This window comes from Anguilla anguilla, chromosome 2 (assembly GCF_013347855.1).
Source record: "Anguilla anguilla isolate fAngAng1 chromosome 2, fAngAng1.pri, whole genome shotgun sequence".
NCBI lineage: Eukaryota > Metazoa > Chordata > Actinopteri > Anguilliformes > Anguillidae > Anguilla > Anguilla anguilla.
The window spans coordinates 2,088,357-2,111,824 of record NC_049202.1 but is presented as its reverse complement, the minus strand read 5'-3'; the positions used below and the strand labels follow the sequence as shown (position 1 = coordinate 2,111,824).

Below are 23,468 nucleotides of genomic sequence, written 5' to 3'. Positions count from 1 at the left end.
AAGGAAAATAAGAACAACGTTAATCAGCGCTCACCTTCAGTTGATCACAAGCTGAGAAACACTCAAATCAAAAAGCTTGCAGAAGAGTTTGAGCCGGATATTTCATCAACAGGACTTTAAAATTGTAAAATAAATAAATAAATAAATAAAATAGTGAAACATTTACAATCATACTGGCATCATCTTGGGCCAGTGTACTACTGTCTAAACTCGGTAGAATTCCCTAGTTTTAACATAACACTGTGATTAAAATGGACAAAAAGCAAGCCTTATACAATTAAAAATGGGTCTTTTGATCTTATACCCCTTGGTCTGGGGCTGTTTTGCATGGTTTGGGCTAGCCCCCTTAGTTCCAGTGAAGGCAAATCTTAACGCTACATCATACAATCACATTCTAGACGATTCTGTGCTTCCCCAGACAGTGCAGCCACCACATCTGACACATATTTCGCCTGAAATTAATATCCACAGTGGCGTGCAACATTTTCGTAGAATCATTAAAGCTATTTATTTTGCTCAAATTTTGATGCCTTCATGTAACGATACAGGTACATCTTGCTTTTGGCGTGAGAAATAGCACAATCTGTCTTCCACTCCAACTTCCACTGCAGTAAAATTGATCTGGGATCAAAAATTGCTGTAGTTATGTGTTAAATATATGTTTTCTGCCAAAATACTAATGCTCAATACAGAAAAATAAATACATGTAAAATGGCTACAATACTGTGCTTGCAAACCTCAATATAAAGAATAGAATAGAATAGAAATGAAAGAGAATGAAGAATGAACTTCTGAAGCACGGAAAGAATGTGTATGTGCTACATCAAGAAAGAATACCCACTTCACAGCCTACAACTTCCATGTAAATTATACTGTACAATATGTACAGAAACCTTACTTGGACTGCATTTATATAGCGCTTTTATCCAAGGTGCTTTACAATTGATGCCGCACATTCACCTATTTACACACACACTCACACACCAACGGTGAAAGGCTGCCATGAAAGGTCCCAATCAGCAGGGAACCAGGGTAAGGCCTCATAGGTGAACACACTCTAACGCAGATACTGAAACAGTTATTTTTCAGTACCAGGCACATACAGTACAGGTAACAAATGGAAGCTACAGGTAACAAATGGTCCAAATCGACTGAGTAAACAGCCAGAACCAAAAATTCTGTTAACAATCAGCTCTACCTCCGTGCTGCTAAAAAATATTCGATCTGTGATCTGAGACAGAGGAAGCAGACAGGTTGCTGACGTTGCTGTAGAAACCAGCTCGGTTGTTAGTGACAGTAATTTCAGACAGCGTTAAGGGAATCCATGCTTTTTGATTCATTCCGCAGCGTTTACTGATGGAAAACAAGGCAATATTCCAGGTCCAGGGACATTATGCATTGAAGGATTTACGGTTACAGTGATTTACTTTGGTGATAAACCTTTTAATGCCTAACAACACCGGAAGCACACATTGCTGTTTGATGATTACAGGATTTCTCCGTTTATCATGGATTTACCTTCATTATTTTTCCAATAAAGCACATACACATGACCCCAGTGATATTGCCATGGTTATTAATGCTGATTCTGGCATCGCGACCAGCATAAATGAAGCATGAATATGAGCATGTATCTTTGTGTGCTCAGAGTACCAAACAAAAGAACCTTCTCTCCTCAGACATAAGTCATAACTCTCTGCGCTGTTATCGATACTGTGCGCACAAAAACATCACGACAAAGCCAGCGTACAGTATTTTCTTTTATTTATTTATTTTTTCAAATTTCTTGCTAGAAAACGGACACAATTAGCCTGCATGGACACGTGCTGGTTGAATGGTAAGAAAGGTTAATTATGCGCACGCCTGTTGTTTTGTTTGTAAGTTTGCGCTCACTACTGTTCGTACACACTGACTTCATCACGTACTGTGATAATGACAGCTTAAGGCGGTGCGTATGCAGTATGCTCACGCATTGTTCATGCGTGTATGTTGTGCAAAGTTCTTTTCGTGTTGCCTGCGCACGCAATAGAAATGCACAATACTGGAACGTGCCGGAGCAAGAAGGGCTGTAATCAGCTCGTTGCCTGCAGACTCACCAGAGAATCTCACCGGTAAAATATCTCCCTTTGATTATAAGGGACAGAAACACAATACATGTATTCCATGGTCATTATATAAGCTAATGTGGCTTTAATGCGATACCCTGAAAGAACAGTCGAGAAAAAGCAGTCATCCACAGTCTCTAAGCAGTTCCTGCTGCTTCGTATAGACCAAGGGAAAGCTGCTCAACTGCATAATTGGCAAACATCCTGCACACAAAATTGTACAACATGAAAAGGTCTTCAAAGCTCTCTCCTAAGCCTTTTTTGTGTGTAACAAAAACGTCTGACTTGTCTGAACTCCTCTAGAAACAAAATAATGGTGTGGTCCAATTTAATCCAGGTGCAGTGAATCATTTTAAGTTGTGGCTAAATTTCTCAGGTTTTGTATGTTAATTATGTGGTAAGCAATTTAATCAATCTACTTTGAACACTACACTCCCCATTTTCAGTTCAACTAAGGTAGGATGATATTGCAATACATTATATTATCCTACTTAGGTAAAAATGGGAGCTTGTAGCCAAGAAAGTCAAAGAGTCAAAGTTTAAAAAAAAATAAAATCTGCATACGGGACTAAAATAGCAAGGTATTCCATTCTTCTTTTACACCTAAGTGCTGCGGTTTTGATAAATTACCAGTTACTTCGTTGTAAGGCCAGTTTTTTGTTTTCTATTCTCAGCCCTGTCCGCGTCCTTCCCAACTCCCTGACTCTGGAAGCTGGTCCTGATGGGAGCCACACAACCCAAAGATAAACCCTGAGGGAATAAAAAACATCTCTGTCTACCCTTCCTTTCTTTTTTTTTTTACCCTTCCACTCCACAGCGTATATCACTCTGTCACACTGAGGTTGTGTTGTGTGTGCCAGAAATATTCATGTCAAATATCGCTTGTGCATTCTAATGATGATGATGAAGATGATGGCTGTCATCATCATCATCGGCATCATCATCCTTTTCTGTCTGTATATGATCCTTGGACAGAATTTTGTAAGTATATCAGGACACAGTATATTCTTCCAATTTATAATAATAATAATAATAATAATAATAATAATAATAATAATAATCTTTGCCACATGCCTACTGTGTAAAAAGGGCCTCATGCACTTATCTCTGTCAGTATAAACCACAGAAATGGGCCTTTTACAAACGTGTGAAAAAACACTTCATCCAGACTTCCGTGCATTAAGGGTCAGGCCTCTTACTGTGTCACACTGGAGATGGAATAACCTTTATTTGGCATTATTTTACAGGAAAAATCCCCCTCTGCAACTTCACCACTAACCTTTAAGGCCATGAAATAAATCTTTCCACGTACAGCAGTACTACCGCGCCCCCCCCCCCCCCCCCATACCTCCTCACCACTCCACATCTAAAGCACAGTAATTTCAACACAGTACTCTTGGTTTTTTACAAATTTTTGCATTTCTAAATAATTATAACATTTGTTTCACTACATTAAATATTTAAATAACTAATATTAACACCTTATCTCAGTGACAACACACAGTATGCATACGTGTACAGTACAAAAAAAAAGCATTTACTTATGCTTTTAATAAGCCAAATCTTCCATACTGTCACTGAGCCTCTTATACATATATGAATTAGATCTGACTCAAAAATAGATCCATGCAATATATCTATGGTAGTAGTCAAGGCATCTACACTCCAAAAAAAGAACAGAGCCTTTCAGTTTAATTTCATTCTCTCAAGAGTTGTGCAAGAATATGCATCAGTTGGGGGTGGGGGCAAAGAAAAAATGTTACAAACTGCATCTCAGATTAACAGGAATACTCTGCTGATCATTAGTAGTCATCGCAAGACACACAGTCAGGTAGTGGAGTAGAACAAAGCTGTTCAGCCACCACATTCTGTCAGCCATTGTCTCTGCGACACCTGCTAGCAGTTATGGGATGGAGCCCAAACCCAATTATAATTTAATAATTCACAGATAGATACAGTAAACAGAGCCGGTTCCCAGCACAGGAGACACAGGAGGTCGCCTGCGGCCCCCTCTCGCACACGTACAATAGCCACCAAATCTGCTATGATTTTTTAACCTACACACCTGTAAAAATGTCTGAAATTTTATAAAATGAAATGAAGCAGGCATGATTTAAAAAAAAAAAAATTTCATAACTTATTTGTTCATGTTAACTAGGGCACTGGACAATGTTAGTTAACGTTAACTTATTGTAAAGTGTGACCAGAAGTGGGGTAATATATTAAGATAACATTTTTATATATAATAATATATATTCTAATAACCATGATTCAATCACCTACTTCAGATACCTCACACTATATTCTGTTGATACCAAAATTCTGACACTTTTATTAATTTATACTATTTCATATATTTATCTATACTATGTCATATATACTGTATATATTTATTCATTTGCTATTTATACTACTCCTGACTCAACATATTCATATTCATATTATGGAAAATGTTTCGAGCGCTTCTTGCATGTACACATTTACTCTCAAATGTAATCCCATTAAAGCAAATATGCTAGTCATATGTACCAATTATGGTGATGCAGCCATGCAAGAAACGATAAATAAGCTAAATGTTCAGCAGCATTAAGCAGTAATGTGGTGCTCTGTGACACAGGCTGAGTTTGAATTTGTGCTAATCTCACTGGGGATGTGTAATGCATGTGTTTTGTTACGCCTGACAAGGCACATTACACAATATATGTTTATATATTATATTTATGTAATATATTTTAATAGCAGGATGGTGAACTCTGTATCCCTCTTCTTCTGCATATCTAAATATTCTGTACTTTTGTGAGGCTCACGCAATGTTTCATGAGATGGTTTGTTTGTGGCTATATTTTAAACAGAATACTTTAGAGTTCATCAAAAACACCACAGCTATCAGACTCCTGGAAATAACTCAAACTTAACAGACAAAATGTCAGTCTGAAGTCACTGTAGCTTCGATGAAGGGTAGACAACATCAGTTGGGTGGCTATTTATTGATTTATTTCGATCCTTGAAATCAATAGTATCAACATAAACATAGAGACGTACATGAGAAATGGCCAAACCACAATAAATCAACAAATCAAGGCAATAACTGAATGGCTGAAAAGGTACAGACTGAAGCCTTAGCTTATCATACCAATCCTGCTCACAAGACAAAAACAATACACACAAACTAAAAAAAGTGTTCCAAACACTATACAGGACTAGGCCTATGCAGTACTGCCTAAGTCCAGTCCAGGCAGGGGCATGGCTATGCCATCTCCCTCGTAGTAAATACAGCAATGGACTTAGACAGTGGACTGGTCTGCCACTGGAGCCGGTAAGGCAGTGGTGAAAACCCACGCGTGTAGAGCTGTAAAAACACATAATGTGATGCATACACCTTGCACTGAACACCCTGATTTCCATCAAAGTTAAATTGTATCATAGAGTTCATCAACAGAGACAGTTACGCCACCGTAAACACGTCAATCGTGGCAGCCTGATTTAACTGAAGCTCCTTTTATTGTTATTTTTTTTATGAAGGGAAATAATAAAAATGCCAAACGTTATACAAGCTTTCCTCAATCAAAATGCAAACGGTGCCTGGTATGAATATAATGGCAGCACACAGCTATCACCAAACCTATCTGGGTCAGGAGCTGCACTCCTGTTAGCCAGAGCATTTCCACTGAAAAGCATATTAAGGTAAGCATAAAAAAACACTTCATTGTGTAAACGAGACAGACTAAATTTGCCTCTGGCAGCCTAAATCTCTCCGCGGAGAGCTCTACATTACACGCACACACACACATGAACACCTACACACACGCACACACACATGCACACACACACACACACACACACACACACACACACGCACACACACACACACGAACACACACACACGCACACACGCACACGAACACACACACACGCACACATGCACACGAACACACACACGCACACACACTTTCACCGGCGTTGTCTGGAACGTCATTATTCGGAGAGAGGTGTTTGAGCGAGGGTGTGTCTCTCACACAAACAGCACATTTATCAACATAATAAAACAGAGCTGGAAGACCGTGAGGAAAGCCATCCGGCTAAGGGGGTGGCACGAGTCAGATGCGATTTTCCTTTCGTTTCATAAGCTTCGTCTCTCCCACACCTGCACTTGACAGTGATTTGGATGGGTTCCAGTGTCCTCATAAGCATTGAAAGAGCACAGATGTTTGTCTGCAGTGTGTATTATCCTGTTCTCTTTCAATAACATGCAATAAAAAAATTTTTTTTTAAATTATATCCTTTATACCCCTGCTAGAAAGATGCAACATATACCTATCTTATGCTTTATTATGTTAATACTTCCTATGTTTAAAAAATGTATTGTTATAACACATTACAGTACGTATATTGCATACTGTACTGGGTTCTGGTTATTACAGGCTTATTGAGTGATTATAACTACATTAATTTAGAAGGATCTGGGTACAAAAAGAAGAGTCAAACCTACGGATATGTTGGACATAAGCCTACCTGTACGTCTCAAATCTCTTTTTTCTGTTAGCTAGAGCACAGTTATGACTCTGCTCTGCCACCTCGTGGTAATACATAATTAGCCCAATAATCCAATAAACATCAAGTCTAATGACTGGGCAAAAAAATATCTAGAATTTCATTTTGTTTTATTGACCTCATCTCACATTTTTCAAATGAAGTGAAAAGAACCTTCCCACATTATACGGTTTTGTGATCAGACACTTTGTGTCCACTAACGGTCCAGAGATTTATATGCCGTTTATATGCAGAAAATATATTGCATAACTTCTTCACCTTCGAATAATGAAGATAATTCTCATTTTGTTATGAAACAGAACTGTGAAAACAATATGCAGTCTTCTACTGATAAAGAAATCCAAAAATCCACTCCCGTGAACATTGATTAGGCCCAGGGGTGTAGCTATAAATTCTGGTCTCCCTGACATTGCTCTGGAGCTCCCTTTTTAATAAAACAAATACATTTTTTTTGCAGTAACGCCCCCCCCCCCCAAGCTGTGGGCTCCTAGAATCATCACCACCTTTCACCCCACTAGTGACAGCCCTCATTTAAGATAGAGATAGATGGACTTTTTATCTTTTCAGAAATAGGAGACAAAAAAGTATGTCACCAAAATCCAACAGTTTTTTTATACCATTGGTAATGCCCCACTAGTCCAGGTTTATTCAAGAAGATGGAATAAAGTCTCACTCTTCTCTAGACCCAAAGCGACCTTGAATGAAAAAGCAACATCTCAGGACTTGTTTTGTGCCAAAACTGTTTTTCTTTTTGGCCCTATTCTTAATAAAGAATACAGAGTACACAGGACCGCTGGAGAGAGGGTGAGAGCTTTCTATTTGTCCCCGGAGTTAGGCAGCTGAAGTAGGCCTTATTGAGTGCCGGTGTGTAAATGCTTTATCTGTTTACTCCGAACGGCTGCAAACGTGTCACTTTAAAACTACTTTCGGCTGGGGCTCAGGAACCCCCGCTCCCCCCAATTCCAGAGAGCGTAATGGCTTCTTTAAGCCAGAGGGAGGAGGACCGGGACCAGCGCTGGCGCCAGCAATTCGACTTGTCCTGAGATCTCAGAACAGCAGTCGGGTTCAACACCAGAGCTCAGGTGGCCCAAAACCATTTAGAGCCGGTCGGATTAATCTGATCCCGGGCAGAGTGTACGCCCGGACCTGTCTGCGCAACTGACAATCCTGCTCTTTGTTAAGAAAAAGGGAAAAAAAGACTGCCTCTCTCTCTCTCCTTGGTTTAAACGAATCCATTTGTATTTACATACGAGTTTTAAATTTATGTAATTATACCTCACATACGCACATGCATGGATGCGTGCACACACACACACACACACAAGCACATACACACAAGCACACACACGCACACACACACACACAAAGCTATAGAAAGAACAATAAAATAGATACAAATATTTTCAAATCAATAATTTGCAACATACAGTATATAAACGTATTAAAACAAAACTCTCCTGCATAACATTTAATTGAGTTTCTTGACAGTTTGATCCTCATCGCTACTTATATTACAGTACTCAGGTGCCATAAGGGCATAAAAAGTTTTTCAGTTCATACAAGGTGCATTGCCTCAGATATAACAAAGAATACTGCCATCATCCAGTGTTAACTGTATTAATTCACAGCAGGAAGCTAAACTAGGTCTTAAAAAAAAAATGTGGAGCAGAACAGCTGAATTTAAAAAAAACATGCAGGTGTGTGCATTTGTTTAAATTATCCATGGTAGTATTTTCTCAGCTACATTTGCTACATAAAGTTCAGTCCTCTGTATAATATGTGACATACACCAACACTGTACTGTAGTCACACACCACACAGTAACATGTCTGGTGTTAAATTAACACTTACAGTGTACACGTGGTCCCTATTGGACTCAGATAAACTCTGCTGGACACTGACACTGGACATTTTACTCTCTGGCTACTCAGAACCATCTTTACTCCTTAATCAATGAGTCCAGGGCAAGGCTGACCTTGGCTCTTGCCGATAAAATGCATGCATAACAATCTGTATGGGAAGGAAGTAGTCAGCGGGCTATCAGCGCCATCCTCAAGACGGCACACTAACCTTCGATTTAATGATTTTTAATTAATTATAATTTAAACGCACAGCCCAGTACAGCACCACACCACGTGTACGACAGGAAGCTTAGCGGGCATGTGGCTAGGCTACCTAGCATTCTGGCACGGCACTTTAGAGGGGCTTCACACAGATTTATATTTGAGCTCGATTCTGCGGCGTGCTCCATTCTCCGGTGCGGTCTTTTCGCTGCCAGTGCCAGCCGATTAATTTTGGACAAACTCCAACCGCTCTAAATTGCTCTGAAATGTGACTGTTGTTTATCAAATCTATGGCTGGTTTTGGGTTGGAGTCAAATCAGTTTTTTCTTTTTTTTTTTTTTTTACATATATAAAACCTGTTAAGAAAGTGAGCAGCTTTACTATGGAGTGTTAGATATTTGGTAGCCCCTCCACATTCTTTTGTCTGTGAATGAAAAACAAATTTTAAAAAATGGTGTACATCATCCTTCCCCGTGTATAGCGGAGGGCGGGTAAATATCCTCTCACCTTTTACACAGAAATCTCTCGAGTTAGAGAAGCACGCGGCGGATGGCGTGAGCTTGCCCGTGTGCCGCATTAAGTGCGCCCGCCATATTGCTGAGCAGCTCTTCTTGAGCGGGATATGAACTGAATAATCGTGTTTACCCAGCAGGCCTGTCAGCGGGCTCGCTGTAAATGGATGCTGGAAGTCCAATCGCACACAGGGTTAACACATTTTAAGTGGCTTCCGAGGAGCGGGTACAATTCTGAGGAACTGAAGGAAATATCACACGTGCAGTATAACACAATTTCAGATAGCCATGCACTGCATGCTGGGAAGCTTCGACAGAACAAATAACAATATGTGGCAAAAACACGCTGGCATGTAAGCGGTGATGCATATGTGCACTGAAAAATATATATATACATTTTTTTCATAATGTTAAGCCAAAGAAAAGAGCATAAGAGTGTGTGTGGTATTCATTCAAAATGCACAGCAGAAAGGATAGGGGGGAAAAAGATCAGAAAATGACTTCATTTGCAAAGAATTACAGTCAGCAGTATGGTAATACCTCTTTTGAAACTGCTCACAAAGCTTGGAATCAATCGGCAGCCTTATTTAGGACGAAACCCTTTAGGTGCACACATCACGGGTCCGGCCTGCAGATCCGCAAGGGTACGACCAAAGGCACCGTCCCCTGGAGATTACTAATCGAATAGAGCATTTAATAACCGCAATTAGTCTCAGAGTACCGGCTAACGAGAGGAAAATGACATTTCCCCTTCTGGGCGACGTTCAATTTCGCATGCCGCTCGTCCTCGCACTGCGGCGCGAGTCACGGTGGCGCCCCCTAGTGGTCTCCCCCCGCGCTGCGGCTCGAGATCCCCCCACGCCCTCGCCGTTCGCAATCCAGGATGTCGGGACTTGGCGGTCTGTGCTGATGATGTCACTTCCTCGTAATGCCGTAGACGAACAGTGGCACAGGTCAACGTAGAGCCACATTCCCACAATTCCTCTCTCCAGTGACTTTGCTTCAAACTCCTCATGAAGGCACAACCTTTCCTACCTGCTTGTCTTGTATTTTTTTAAAATATTTTTTATTTAGTTTTGGGGAAATGTTCGCCGCCTCACACAGTTTGTCATAAGCGATTTAAGTGACACCACGCTCGCGAATAAAGCGATATCAAAAATAACCATTGAGAAGACAGTAATTCTATGCATCGTGCGTAAGACAACATCAGGAACTTGAGTGCCTTCTGTAGAGCAATTCGACCGAATCCGCGGCCATTATTTTATTTGATGTTTTCCCGTTCGGGACCCTGAGCGGTCTCCTGGGCTCCGCGCGGTCCTCTGAGGTCTCGTTTGAGCCGTTCCTCTCTGCGCTGGCCTCCCGTAATCTCCGGCCCCCCCGGACCCTTTCGCAAACCCTTCACACGTCGGCGCTCGGGGAAAGATTAAAGACTCAATAATTTCACAGCTGCATCCCCCCGCATCGCTAATATCTCTTCCTTCTGCTGCCGCCCCACCCCCCCCCCCCCACCCACAACCCCGCGCCTTTGCCCTTCCCTACCTGTCGCAAATTTAGGATTCTGACTGCAGGAGACGTGCTTTTCGCCCACCCTCCCACCCACCGCAAGCTGACGGGCTCAACCAGGCATTAGCATAACGCATCCTCTCACTGCCAAGATGATCAAACGGGGACAACAGACAAAGATGCTTAAAGGCGTTTAAGTATATGATGAAAGTTAAGAATCCTCCCAAGAAGTCATCTTTTAAAATTTCTTTTTTTTTAATTTTTGTTTTAAAGGTGGTCGACCTGTCCTGACAGATCAGACAGCTGAAACACACAAAGCAGACACACCGACGTGGATGTCTGAATCGATGTGGACGTCAGAGTAACAGCCAGGTTCAGTGCAACTCAGCCTCGAACTTGCTTCAGGCAAGCAACGGTTTCCCTTGGAGGAAAATAAAATGCACTTCAGAAGTTTAAAGCACTGTGTCAAAGGGAGGTTATTACTAACATTATTTATAAGGTGTTTAATAGGACCTGATTAGCTCTGGCCCAGCACTCCTTATTTTTGAGAGATTCAGTCATTGGCGCGCTGTGGTTTAGCTTTTCTTTTCTATGAATAATTTATGGGCATTACTTATTCATCTGACAAAAGTAAAACTTGCCGGCATCCATTTTGAAAGTAAGGTCAAAAAGGTTTCGTACATCACTTTTTCACACTTTTTTCCCCCATATATGCAAACAAGGTGAATTTCCTCCGGCATCAGAGACAATTGGGGAACAGTGTTCATTTTGCCTGATTAAACGGGTTGATCGAGATCAGATTTTTGTAACTTTGTGTGGATAGAGATATGAAGAAAACACGTAAAATCACCTGCAAATCACAACGGAAGGTACAATAGACATGAATAGAGAGGCCCTAAATCTTCAGCGCTGTAAAAACAACTATCCTTTTTTTCTGCGGTACCTTCAGGACAACTCCAGTTAATTTCATTTCCAACGCTGCAAGAAAGTCAAAACACAGCAACCGTTTGTTCCATTTAATAAATATGATTGCAAATGCAAGAAACGGAAACAACTGCACATGGAACAGAGTTGTATTTCAACAAAAGACTACACATCTAAAATTCGTTTTTATATAAAAGCTTTACAGTAATAAAACTTTGTCCTCTACAAAAATAAGCTCACTAACCAGGGTGGTGGGATGGATGGCTCGGACCGGCTCACATCTGTATGCTTAACTTCGCTTCGGTCACGTGATGCGTTTTAACCAATGATCTTTTTGCGTTACTCCTTGGCCACAGAATCTCTTTGAAGTAGTACTATAAAGGGTTCAGTGTCTATTTCATTTCCAATTCAACGGCAAGAGGACACGTACCTCTGCCAAGCCGTAATATTTTGTATTAAATTCTTTTGGAACTAAATTCTGATATTTTGCCATTGATATTTACCATAAGGAAAGACAAACGGCGCATAAAGCACACAATATGCCAGCTGGAGTTCACAACTCTCATCCCCAAAGAAAACAGATGGCATAAGCCATATCTGTAACCTTTGCACAGTAAATCTGTCTTCTGTTTTATTGTCATTTTCTGACAATAAGGGAAAAGAAAAGTTTAAGTGTCTTCAATATGCCTGTGGAAAAAAAATCAAATCAGGAATCACATTTTTTTTTCCCTCTCCAACTGTGTACATTTTCCTTTCTGCCGTGTTTTGATGGAACAGCAGCGACTGGGCCGATGTGTACTGCCGCGCTTCTTCAGGATGGCGCGTCTTCTGAGGGCCGCTACGAAGGACGTGTTTTCAGAAAAAACGACTACTCCGGATCCTGTGAGTCAAGGGTCAATGAAATCCCCGCAGCACTGACCCTGATGCCACACACCATCTGAAAGCCGATTCTTGGCCCCTAACAAATACCTCCGCAAATCAGGACAAAGCCAGGTCACGGCGCGCCGTGGGAGAAGAGGAAAAACACTGATAATAAAAAAAGGTCCATTTTAAAACATGCACACAGACCTCTATACATTTGATTCTATGGTTTATAAGAAACGGTCTACATTCAACCTCGACACATTGAACTCTTCAGGATGAATGAAAATGTGTTGTGCCAGTTATCAGACGGAGTTTAATAATGATATTTTTCTTGAAATGTGTGTGGAAAGTACAGAGTTCATAGATAAGGGTTGAGCAGTACTGTACATTATGGGAACCAAACTATGCTTGGTGTCAGCTATGACTCAAATGAATTATTTCAAATTTGTTGTCTGAATCAATCATACAGTTCTGGGAATAAAATAATAACAAAACACTCATAGGGAACAGATTTTTGAAGGTAGATAAACAAGGATTCCTCCATGACCTTTCAAAGTCTTGTGGTTTACCTGTTGTCAAAAGAATACTACAAGCAGGGGGGAGGTAAATTTAAAAAAAATAAATGAATAAAAAATAGAAAAATAAAATTAATGTTGGCCGAGAAAAATATCTTTACAAATGCCTTTACAAAGAACATATTAAAATTAAATCGACATTAAAACATTTAAATGTAACTATACATATACATGGCTGAAAAAAACAAAGTAATATACAGTTATCCAGTAGGGTTGGGCGGTATCCAGATTTTCACACCGTCATACCTTCACTGAAAAATAGCCCAGTATCACCATTTCATTAGTGACAGCTGAAAAACGCTGGCATGTCGATACGTTTGCTACGTTTGTAGTTCTACCAGCTGCTTATAGTTCACAGCGCTCACGTACGCCTACGATATCCTAAACATTCCGTAGGAAGGTTCCCTCCTGCAGGGGTACAGCCGGGTTTTCGGACAAAATGTGGCCCATCGGTTATTTTATGTTGGCACACACACACACACCCATCACACCCCTCTGTGGCAAAGATTCCCGTTCCTGTGTATCCTCTGGCACACACAGCCATGAGTACAAATCCACTCCAAGTTTTACAGTTTTTTTTTTTACATAGCTATAACAAAATACATCCAAATAGCTCCCTAGTGAAATCATCTTTTTAGCTAGTGGACTGATTTGACCCCTCGATTGGCACATGTTGCATATTGCAGCTGCAGCGTATTAACCTACTCAACCCATTTTATTTGCTGTGATAGATCCCTTATTACATTTCGGTTACATTCCATTCTACCGCTATTTTACACCTGGCCGGCCAGTGGAGGATGGGCTTCCCCTCCATCGCCGGGTTCCTCCCAAGATTTCCTCCCATCGGGGAGATTTTTTTTGGCCACCATTTCAGGCTTTTTCTGAAACCACTACTTTTCCCACAGGAACTCCCTCAACTTTGGGGGGGGGGGGGGTATGGATATGAATTCTCAATGTACGAAAAAATAAAATAAAACGACATTGCTCTGAGATGTGAAATTGAATATTTGCACTAAACCGTAGAAGGCCCTGTATCCTTGAGGAGCGCACAACAAAAAGGCGGGAAATGCAGGCAATGAGCTCATGAGCACGAGCACTACGAATCGTCACCTGGCCTTCCTTCGGTCATCACCACTACAGACGACCTCATCGAAATATCAGGGGTTCCCTTCATAATGTGGCACAAGGCCGCGTACTGCCACGATGGGGCCGTCACTTATTTTGGCAACCAAATCTTAAGCCACAGTCGTGTCTCTTTTACAACGGTCCAATCTGCAGCAGGATCACTACACAGTTTCCCCCACCGGTGCCACCGGTATCGCTGCGTAACTTCTGAAAAAGGGTGGCAGTGCTTCAGGACGAGATGCTGTTTTTAAGGAATGCTAGTTCAATACATGCACTCTAAAAATGGTGCATTAACGGACTGGACGGCGTTGAAAAAACACCATCGGTATTGTATGCCACAGTATTACGGTTTCGCCGGATAACGCCCCAACCCTATCACACGGTTGTTTTTAGTTCTTGAATGGTTTCATCTAGTCATACCTCTTCAAGAGTAGTGGCTACAGTATACAATTATATTATATACAGTTTTCAAAGTGTTTATCATAAATATATGGGGTTTTTTTTGCAGACAGAAGAATACATCATAATGGAAAGAAAATTACATCAAACCGATAACAACTAACCCTGCGTCTAATATTGTGTGCATTGTTACAAATCCATTTTTTAAATAGTCACAGAAATGTGAAAACAAACCAAAGAACTGAATTATGCATTGTGCAATATCTTTTTTGCCGAGAAACTACAGACCAAAATATCTCTGTTTCATTCGCCAATCTCTCATTCAAATATAATATTTCAGTTTAGTTTATGTTAAAACTCATACATACGTCACATTCATGATTTACAAAAAATATGAATTTTTAAAAATTAAATATATCCTCATGAATAAATAATGTATCACTCTTGTTAGCATTAAAATAAAGCAAAATGATGTAAAAAGCCATTTTAGCAAACCACATGGTTATTGTTTACATGCAGGTATTTCCCCCTAAAGTAGTATCATATGTATCGTATTTTATATAAATAAATGTAATCAAAATGTTTGTATTTATTACAGAGACATATAAAAAAAACCTGTACACAGTTTATTCTGGTATGCACAGAGCACGGTTTGTGTCAGCAGTGTCCAACATGCACAGGTATAAAGCTAAAAACCTTTGTGTCTGAATGGTCTAAAGTCCAAAACGCGACTGGGTCGACTGTTCGGGTTCCGGAGTTTAAACGCTGACGTACGTGGGGAGTTCCGTGGAAAATGTGATATTCGTGTGAGGTTTAACGCAACCTAACAGGAGACAGGAGAAAAAAGGAGAAAGAGACAAAAGAAGAAGGAAAAAAAGAAAGGAGAAAGAAAGCGTACTTGGTAATCACTGCCATTTTGTGGGAAACACGCGGGGATTAAAATCCTGGACTCTGTGTCACTGCATCACGCTGAAAGTTTGCCGACTCTCAATCCACATTGGCATCACTGTTCAGAGGCTAGTGCAATTAAAACAGCAATACTCCCCTCCCATATTATTTATGAGGGTCATTAGTTTGAGCCAGCCTTAACAAAGGTAATGCACTAGGCGCACATATTCCACCATTTTGTAAATTAATATTTAGAGGAACAGATCAAAGACCCCATGCTAGCACATTTTTCTTGCAGCTAAAGCGTTCATTAAGCCACAGAATAAAGACATAAACACACATTTATCTAACATGTATAAACAGAGAAACAATAAAATGTGCTTTTGAAGTAAAGTATGTTATTTTCTAAAAATGAGAGTTGTTGAACGGACACAGTGTGTCCATTACGCTTGGATATTTGCTTCAAGTTAACTTCCGATCGACAGTCCAATTTAAGTCAAACCACGACCGCTCTATGTTTAAATGGTTCTATGGTTAGATTCTATGGTTAAAAAGCAAATCTAGATATGCCAGAAACACAGTTCCCAAATGACCAATACCACAGCTCCTCCAGTAGCAGTCAGCATAACAACCTGGCTGCTTACAGGATAAAAAAATATAATCTTTAAAATCTTTGAAAATCACACTTAAATAAAATATTAACGTTATTGCACAGGGCTTTTACGATGATTCTCATGACTGGGATTCAAATCATCCAGCTACAAGCAACAGTTTCATGTCTACACTGTCACTCAAACTGTATTCCAGCGTATCACCTGTATGTCCTATGGAGAATATTCTGGAGGAATGAAATCCTGAAAGTACTGGAGAGTAATACATAGTATAGTCTAATGGTCAGGGAACTGAGCATAGCGTACACATGAGAGGTTGCGGGATCGATTCTCAGTTGGGGCACTGCCCTCAGACCCATAATCAACGGGGTCAGGTTATTCGCCTGTGTGAGTGTATCAAATGTCAAAACGTCACCTGTGTAAAGTTGATCTGAATGACAGCATCTGCTAAACTGCACTGTCACCTGTATAATAAACGTATTTCACCTTTTATATGTGAAAAAAAAGACACTGAGGACGGCTTAGGCCGAAACATGTCTGTCTCTTTGTCCAAATAGGAATAACATACAACGAAAATGATTTTGTTGCGTAGACATTTATAATTTACATCTCGTTCATTAAGAGTGCGGGCTCCCGTCTTTCCTCTCTATAATCACCTTTTATATGTGAAAATGTCACCTGTGTAAAGTTGATCTGAATGACAGCATCTGCACTGTCACCTGTATAACAAACGTATTTCACCTTTTAAATGCACAAATGTCACCTGTGTAAAGTTGATCTGAATGACAGCATCTGCACTGTCACCTGTATAATAAACGTATTTCACCTTTTAAATGCACAATTGTCACCTGTGTAAGTGGGTCTGAATGGGAGCGCCTGCTGGGCCCCGTTCGGGGCCGTGGACGCCGTACCTGTAGCCTGTGTGTCCAACGTTGTGTCCAGAAGCTCCGGAGAAGCCGGCAAATCCCTCCGCGGGTCCGGAGCGTCCTCGGCGGGGCTCACTGGACTCATCATTTCTTGCTCTTTTTCGTTCTGCATTTGCGCATAGACATTGAGGCCTGGGATCTTCCTTGAGGAAAGATTCACAATGAAACAGAGACACAGGGAAAGGCGAGGTAAATAGCTGGGCGTGGAGCGGGTCGAGGGGCGCGCACACACAGCACAGCGCAAACGGTGGGGGGGGGGGGAACTCATTAGTACTCATTAATATGCCGAAGACCCTCTTCCACCGCAAGCAAATATGAAAGCGCGTTGGTTTGCAGCGCAGCCAGATGTCAGAAACATCTTAATCCAGGGAAGTTAACGGTGGAGCCCCAGAGGGAGCGGGGGGGAGAACGTATGCAGGGTCTGCTGAGCTCGCTCTCTGTCTCCCCTCTAATCCATACGACCCCGCCTGCCCTTCTCCTGTAGGGCCGCACCTGTGCGGAGAGCCCTCGTTTAAAATCTGAGAAAGGTCAAACGGAACACTCTCAAAGGGCTAAATATTGATACTGTCTGGATTCTGACTGGCGTTTCACATTTGCAGAGAATTCTGACGCGCAAGCTTCGCCTTCTCTCCCTCCCCACCCCCCCCCAACCCCCGACTCCAGCTTTCAGAGCTGAATATCATCTTCAGTTTCATCTTGCAGACTTGCAGATCGTTGCAATTAAAAATAAGCAAGAAAAAAAAAAGCTTTGACCGCAATTTCATATAACAAATGTCTAAATATTAATATACACCAGTACATAAGCAACTACACTTCCCACACTTCGTGATCAGACTTTAATTGACACTTTTGAATGTAATGTTACTGTTTTAATTAAATCACTGTGAAAATATGCCAGAAGATTACTGTACCTTTTGAATTTATAGATGACAAAGATCGCTAAACCCACAACGACCACAGACAACAGCATGAGCATCGCAGAGCCACTGTGATTTTCACTAATGTCCACCAGGGGCGCTGTGGAGAAGAGAAAACACAAACAAAGTGTGAATCATGAATGTGGCGCATTGTGATGTAAAGGAAATTGCCTGTTTGCTATAGTGGCTAGTGCTAGTCCCTGGTGTGATGATGCTCCCAGCAGTCAAGAAACTAGCTCTGACCGTGCTAGAACCGACTTTGTCCTAAAGTCACGTGGAGAGACATACTGGCCGCACCATCATACAGGGACCGAGTGTTTCAATTGTGCAACAGTGACACCTCTGGTAACTCAGAGGACTGCAGTCTCCCTTTGCCAGTTAAGCATGAAAAGCAGTCTTACGGTCATTTTTGACACATGATTTCTTTGGGGACAGATGCCCCCTATTTAAACACTGTTCTGTCCATAGATATTGATCTATTTTGATTCAAACCGAATCATTAAAATCTTTTAAAAAAAAGGTTTTATTGCATTTTTTTTTCTTCATAAAGAAGACCTCTCTTTCTCTGAGTGTACCTTAATTGTCATCATTATCATCGCCGCACGTCCAGATTTCCCATTTAGGCGTCGAGCGAAAAGACGAATGTGTCACTTGTCCCCATTAGGCCTGAGGTAGCACACAGGGCCCGTTACTTACCCGCTGACAAATGCGCAGCGTAGACGGTGACTCGAACCCCAGGCCGAAGCGTGAACTGCACAAGGTTCTGATTAAGGGCGCTGAGCAGCACTTCAGAGAGCTGGAGAGAGATTAATGCATCGCCTGTTCAGAGCACACACCTCGCTTCCATAAATATTTTAAATGTCCGCCATAACACACTTGAGAGTTTACCTTCCTTTTTAAAAAAAAAAAAAAAATTATTTTTTTATTCAGAGACAAGGTCAATTACACCAGCAGGCACAGGTGTCCCGCGAAACACAGGCCTGCTTATGGGGGAATGGAACATGGGCACAACGAGGCAGTCATTTAATGTTATTGGTTCATTATTGCCGGTGAATAAATTCTCTGTATTAGGATATTTTTTCCCCCGTCACTTTAGCGATTAAAGGTTAAATCTGAGGTCTTCAAACAGGAGCACATAATAGCGAGCTTTACAATTTCAAAGTGCTCGGTATTTACAATCAATAACTTAGTGCTTAATCTTCAACGCTAATATTATTAGCGCATCCAAGTTTACTGTACCAAAGATAACTCCAAGGCTAATTTTCTTCTCGCATTTGCCCTGGGTAGGTCCGAACGATAACCTGTTCTCGTAACCTGCGTGCGTAACTCAACCGAAGGGCAGCTGCGCTCAACCTTATTCAGGTGGACGCGTTCGGAAATCCTCACACACTCGCAGCACAACTGCAGTGTCCTCCTTTCATGCCATTCATGTTTGATTGCGGATGTCTCAGGGACGTGTATCCTACTGCTTGGAGTGCAGGGTTTTTCAGCTGTACATCAACCCTATTGCCATAATCTGACAAAAGGGGGAATATGAAGCCATGAAATTACACCAATGTCACCTTAAACCATCTCTATATATTTGTAGCCTCCAGCTGGCTAATACCGAAGGCTAATGCGTGCTCTGTTTACAGACACAAATCATACTGTGGGGGGGAGAAAGAAATTAAAAAGTTTGTAGCTTTATTTTTGTTCTGCGGTGTTATAATCGATCGGGGCGGCTCTTGCCCCCACCCCAGACGCGAGGAGCGCGGCGAGACCGCGGCCCGCGATGCCGCCAAACAAACGCCTCAGCGGAATTCATTTCATTCCGTGGCTGCGCTCCGTTAATTCCGTCCGCCTCATTTGGCAAATTAATTGTGATATGAGTGATTTCTTCAGCCCTTCATTTTCTTTTATATTCCTCACCGGTTAAAATTAGACCATTCCATGAATAATTACTTTTTTTTTTCTTCTTCTTCTTACTGTGCGTGGGGAGGGGGGGGGGGGGCGTTGGGGGGGGGGGGTCAGTAAATCTATTATGCATTTTAATAAGTTGCGGACACATTACACTCCCGCGTTCGCCCGGCCTTGAATGAAGATTTATTGCAAGGCTCGTGTGAGAGGTGATCACAAGCAATCCAGCAGGCAGGGAAATCTACTGGATCTCCAACAGCCTCTCGCTTCCTTCACGCACAGGAAGTTCCCAACTGCACAGAAATTCCGTAATGCCAAGCGAGCGTTGGAGCCTGGCTTACTAAACGCACATTAACCCAGGAGCGCTTTACAGCTGAAGAAATCATTCATGGCTTCCCTTTTGTCTCTAATGCCTTTAAATGTCTCAAAAGTATAATAGTAGGAAATAAAGAGAAATTTTTGAAATGGGTGTTTGTGTATATAGTGGAAGGTATGGTGTGTGTTTGCGTGCGCGTGTGTCAGCGCATGTGTGTGTGTGCGAACAGACGTGCAGGTATGTGCGTCGTGTGTGTAATATTCAAAAAAGTATATGAAAAACACTCACAGATTTGATAAATCTCCAGAGCTAAAATATTTTACAGAAATGTTCCATTAGAATGGAAATGAAAATCGGAAATGACAAACATGTCTTGGGTCAAGTTTGTTGAATATTAAAGGCAATGACACGAGCAGTGTTGTTAGTGAGGCGTGTTTTCCTCAATCTTATGGTAAATCTAAATATTTCATCACTTAATTTCATAGATCATGAAATGATTCTCGCATCGATGGAAGCCTGAAACCACTGCCACCTGAAAATAAATAAATAAATTTAAAAAGAAAAAATGAAGACGATCAAACATTGACATCTAGTGGAGAAAAGATGGAAACAGCTCTGTCTTTTCCTTTTTTGTTCAAACTATATCATCCTATTACCAGCAAATGATACAGGTACTAGAGGTAAATAAAGCAGCTAGGTAAGTATACTGTCACACACAAACATGGTGCATATTACCTACAGTAATAAAGAACTGAATACAGAATGTAATTCCACTCTAATTGTTTTTCATTTTCTTTGTTTATGAATTCCACACCAACTCATTGCTCTTCCCAGCCAAACACCAATAACAAAATAAAGTAAAACAAAAATAAACACATTGACTTCACACACCAATCCTACGTGTGTGTGTGTGTGTGTGTGTGTTTGGGCATTGACTGCTATGTAAGGCATTACACAAAACCTCTACAAAAAAAAGATCTTTGTTTCCAGATAAGATTGAAAGCATAAGAAAAGATTTTTTTTTTGTTCCTAATTTAAGACAAAAGCCAGGACGTATTCCAGGGATAATGACAAATGCTACCTACGCTAAACTTGTACAGTGTGTTGCACAGCTGAGCACCGAACTCAAACAGATATATTTATCTGCATTACCACAGCGATGACCTTTCTGTTCCCCAGGAACTCCTGATAAAACTACACGAGCTCAAACACCTGCGCTTACCGCAAGCGCAGTAATGAAGCTAAGAGACACACCCACATTAATCAAGCAAATATAACTCCACTTCCTGTTTGGCGCTCAGCTGAGGGGGGGGGGGGAGTGGTGCTCCACACTAACAAGGCCATTTTTTTACCTGATCTAAATGTGTCATCGTGCCGTCCGGCTTCCCCTCGGGTAACTCCTTATCCGGCAGGAGGAAGAACTCTGCTGCCGTCGGCAACCCGGGGAGCACGGTGACCAGAAGCTGGTCTTCCCTGACCCCCGTGGCCTGGGTTAGGAAGGAGGAACGGGAACATCGTTTTACACACCGAGAAACATGATATTATGTCATATCAGTATGTGTATATTGAACATTCTACATGCTTCTACACTAGGGGGAAAAAAAAAGTTTCATCCTTTTCGGATACATTAAATTCGTGGTTTGTTCGTGATGCAATACTCAATACTATTGACAAAAAAGAAGAAAACACATCAGCAGACAATTGCTGTCATTGGCTATTAGGATATTTTATCTGCGAGATGTTCAATCTACTCCAATAGTGTTAACTGTTGGATTAAAACCTTGATTATGTCCATGTAATCCTGGCTATTTTCCCAACATTTCACAAAAGTGGATCTTTAAAGTCTCCCAAAGTCTGTTCTGCTTCGCACTACTGCAAAATAAATAAAGCGAGCACATCAGAGTGTTATTCTTCTGGAAAGATTTATTTTTCCTTGTCTATGTGTGTCCTTGTTGCACTGCAAACATGACCCTGAAATGAATGATGCCAAATTTCTATGGAATCCAATATGGCAAACCTTGCGCAAAACAAAGTGTACAGCGACCACCCCCCAACACAACCACCACCCCCACCCCCGTCCGCTATAGCCACCATTCATTCATCTCAGAGAAGAGCAAAGGTCAATGAGAGTAGGCCAACACAGTAGCTTCACTTTCACATTTTATGTAAGAGAAGGAAAAGAAAAGAGAGATGGAGGTAGCAGAAGCAGCTCGATCTGGTGTGGGGACTGCTCAGGAACACCGTGAAAAGGGTCAGTGGTGAAAGGGGTCAGTGGTGAAAAGGGTCAGTGGTGAAAGGGGTCTGTGGTGAAAGGGGTCAGTGGTGAAAAGGGTCAGTGGTGAAAGGGGTCAGTGGTGAAAAGGGTCAGTGGTGAAAAGGGTCAGTGGTGAAAGGGGTCAGTGGTGAAAAGGGTCAGTGGTGAAAGGGGTCAGTGGTGAAAAGGGTCAGTGGTGAAAGGGGTCAGTGGTGAAAAGGGTCAGTGGTGAAAAGGGTCAGTGGTGAAAGGGGTCAGTGGTGAAAAGTGTCTGTGGTGAAAAGGGTTTGTGCGACTTTTTCACTGCGACTCACGTGGATCATGGAGCTCTTGATCACTCTGCTAACGTCCAATCTCCACTCAGTCACATCCGGATTGTGCTCGTCCAAATTTGAGGAAAAAGCCAAAAGATGCGACCTGAAATATTCTTCATAAAATAAAAATGGAAAGAAATCGTAAAAATCAAACTGCCCCTTTCCACACGGGCGTGTGTGTGAATGCATGCGTGTTTATGTATGTATATACAGTATGTGTGAATGTGTCTGTTTATGTATGTATACAGTATGTGTTTATGACTAGACCTGACACGTTCATATTCTCCAGGGACAACACATTGCCTAAAGCTCATCGCATTATCATCTTTCTTTTATTCTAAATACTTACAATACAGAGTAAACTGTGGGTGTGTGGGCAACATTATGACAGTCTGCGCAACACATATTTACACACACCCAACCCAAGATACCCAACACTCAGAACTCAGAAATAAATTAAATGAACTCTTCAGAGGACCCAACTCTTCTGCAGATGAGGATAAGCACAGCGTGCTACGTGTGACTGAATTCTGGAGCTTCTCGGGGAAAAACGAGTGAAATGTTTTGGCAGAGCGGGCCTTCGGGAGACCGCGGCGCTCACCGTGGACGGCCACCGTCTTCCGGTCCTGCAAGATGGCGCTGCCGGCGGAGACCTGCACGGTGACGGTGCTGACGCCCTCCCGGGAGAAGGTGAACGCCACGCTGCCCTCCAGCGTGATCACCGG

General features: G+C 41.6%; 1 protein-coding gene across 3 annotated transcripts in view; it reads right to left on the bottom strand.

Annotated features, from left to right (window-relative positions):
* Positions 1–11,735: 11,735 nt before the first annotated feature.
* LOC118221866 (VPS10 domain-containing receptor SorCS1) overlaps positions 11,736–23,468 on the bottom strand; it is a 140,405-nt gene continuing 128,672 nt past the window's right edge. For 2 of the 3 annotated variants that reach the window (XM_035407282.1, XM_035407283.1), the window contains exons 21-27: positions 23,345–23,468; positions 22,744–22,856; positions 21,528–21,662; positions 18,660–18,759; positions 17,958–18,063; positions 17,032–17,189; positions 11,736–15,444 (exon numbers count right to left, since the gene is read on the bottom strand). In XM_035407282.1, the coding sequence (XP_035263173.1) occupies positions 15,380–15,444; positions 17,032–17,189; positions 17,958–18,063; positions 18,660–18,759; positions 21,528–21,662; positions 22,744–22,856; positions 23,345–23,468 (801 nt within the window). In that variant the 3' untranslated portion in view covers positions 11,736–15,379. The remainder of the gene's footprint in view (positions 15,445–17,031; positions 17,190–17,957; positions 18,064–18,659; positions 18,760–21,527; positions 21,663–22,743; positions 22,857–23,344) is intronic. The other variant, XR_004764192.1, reaches the window with a different exon arrangement.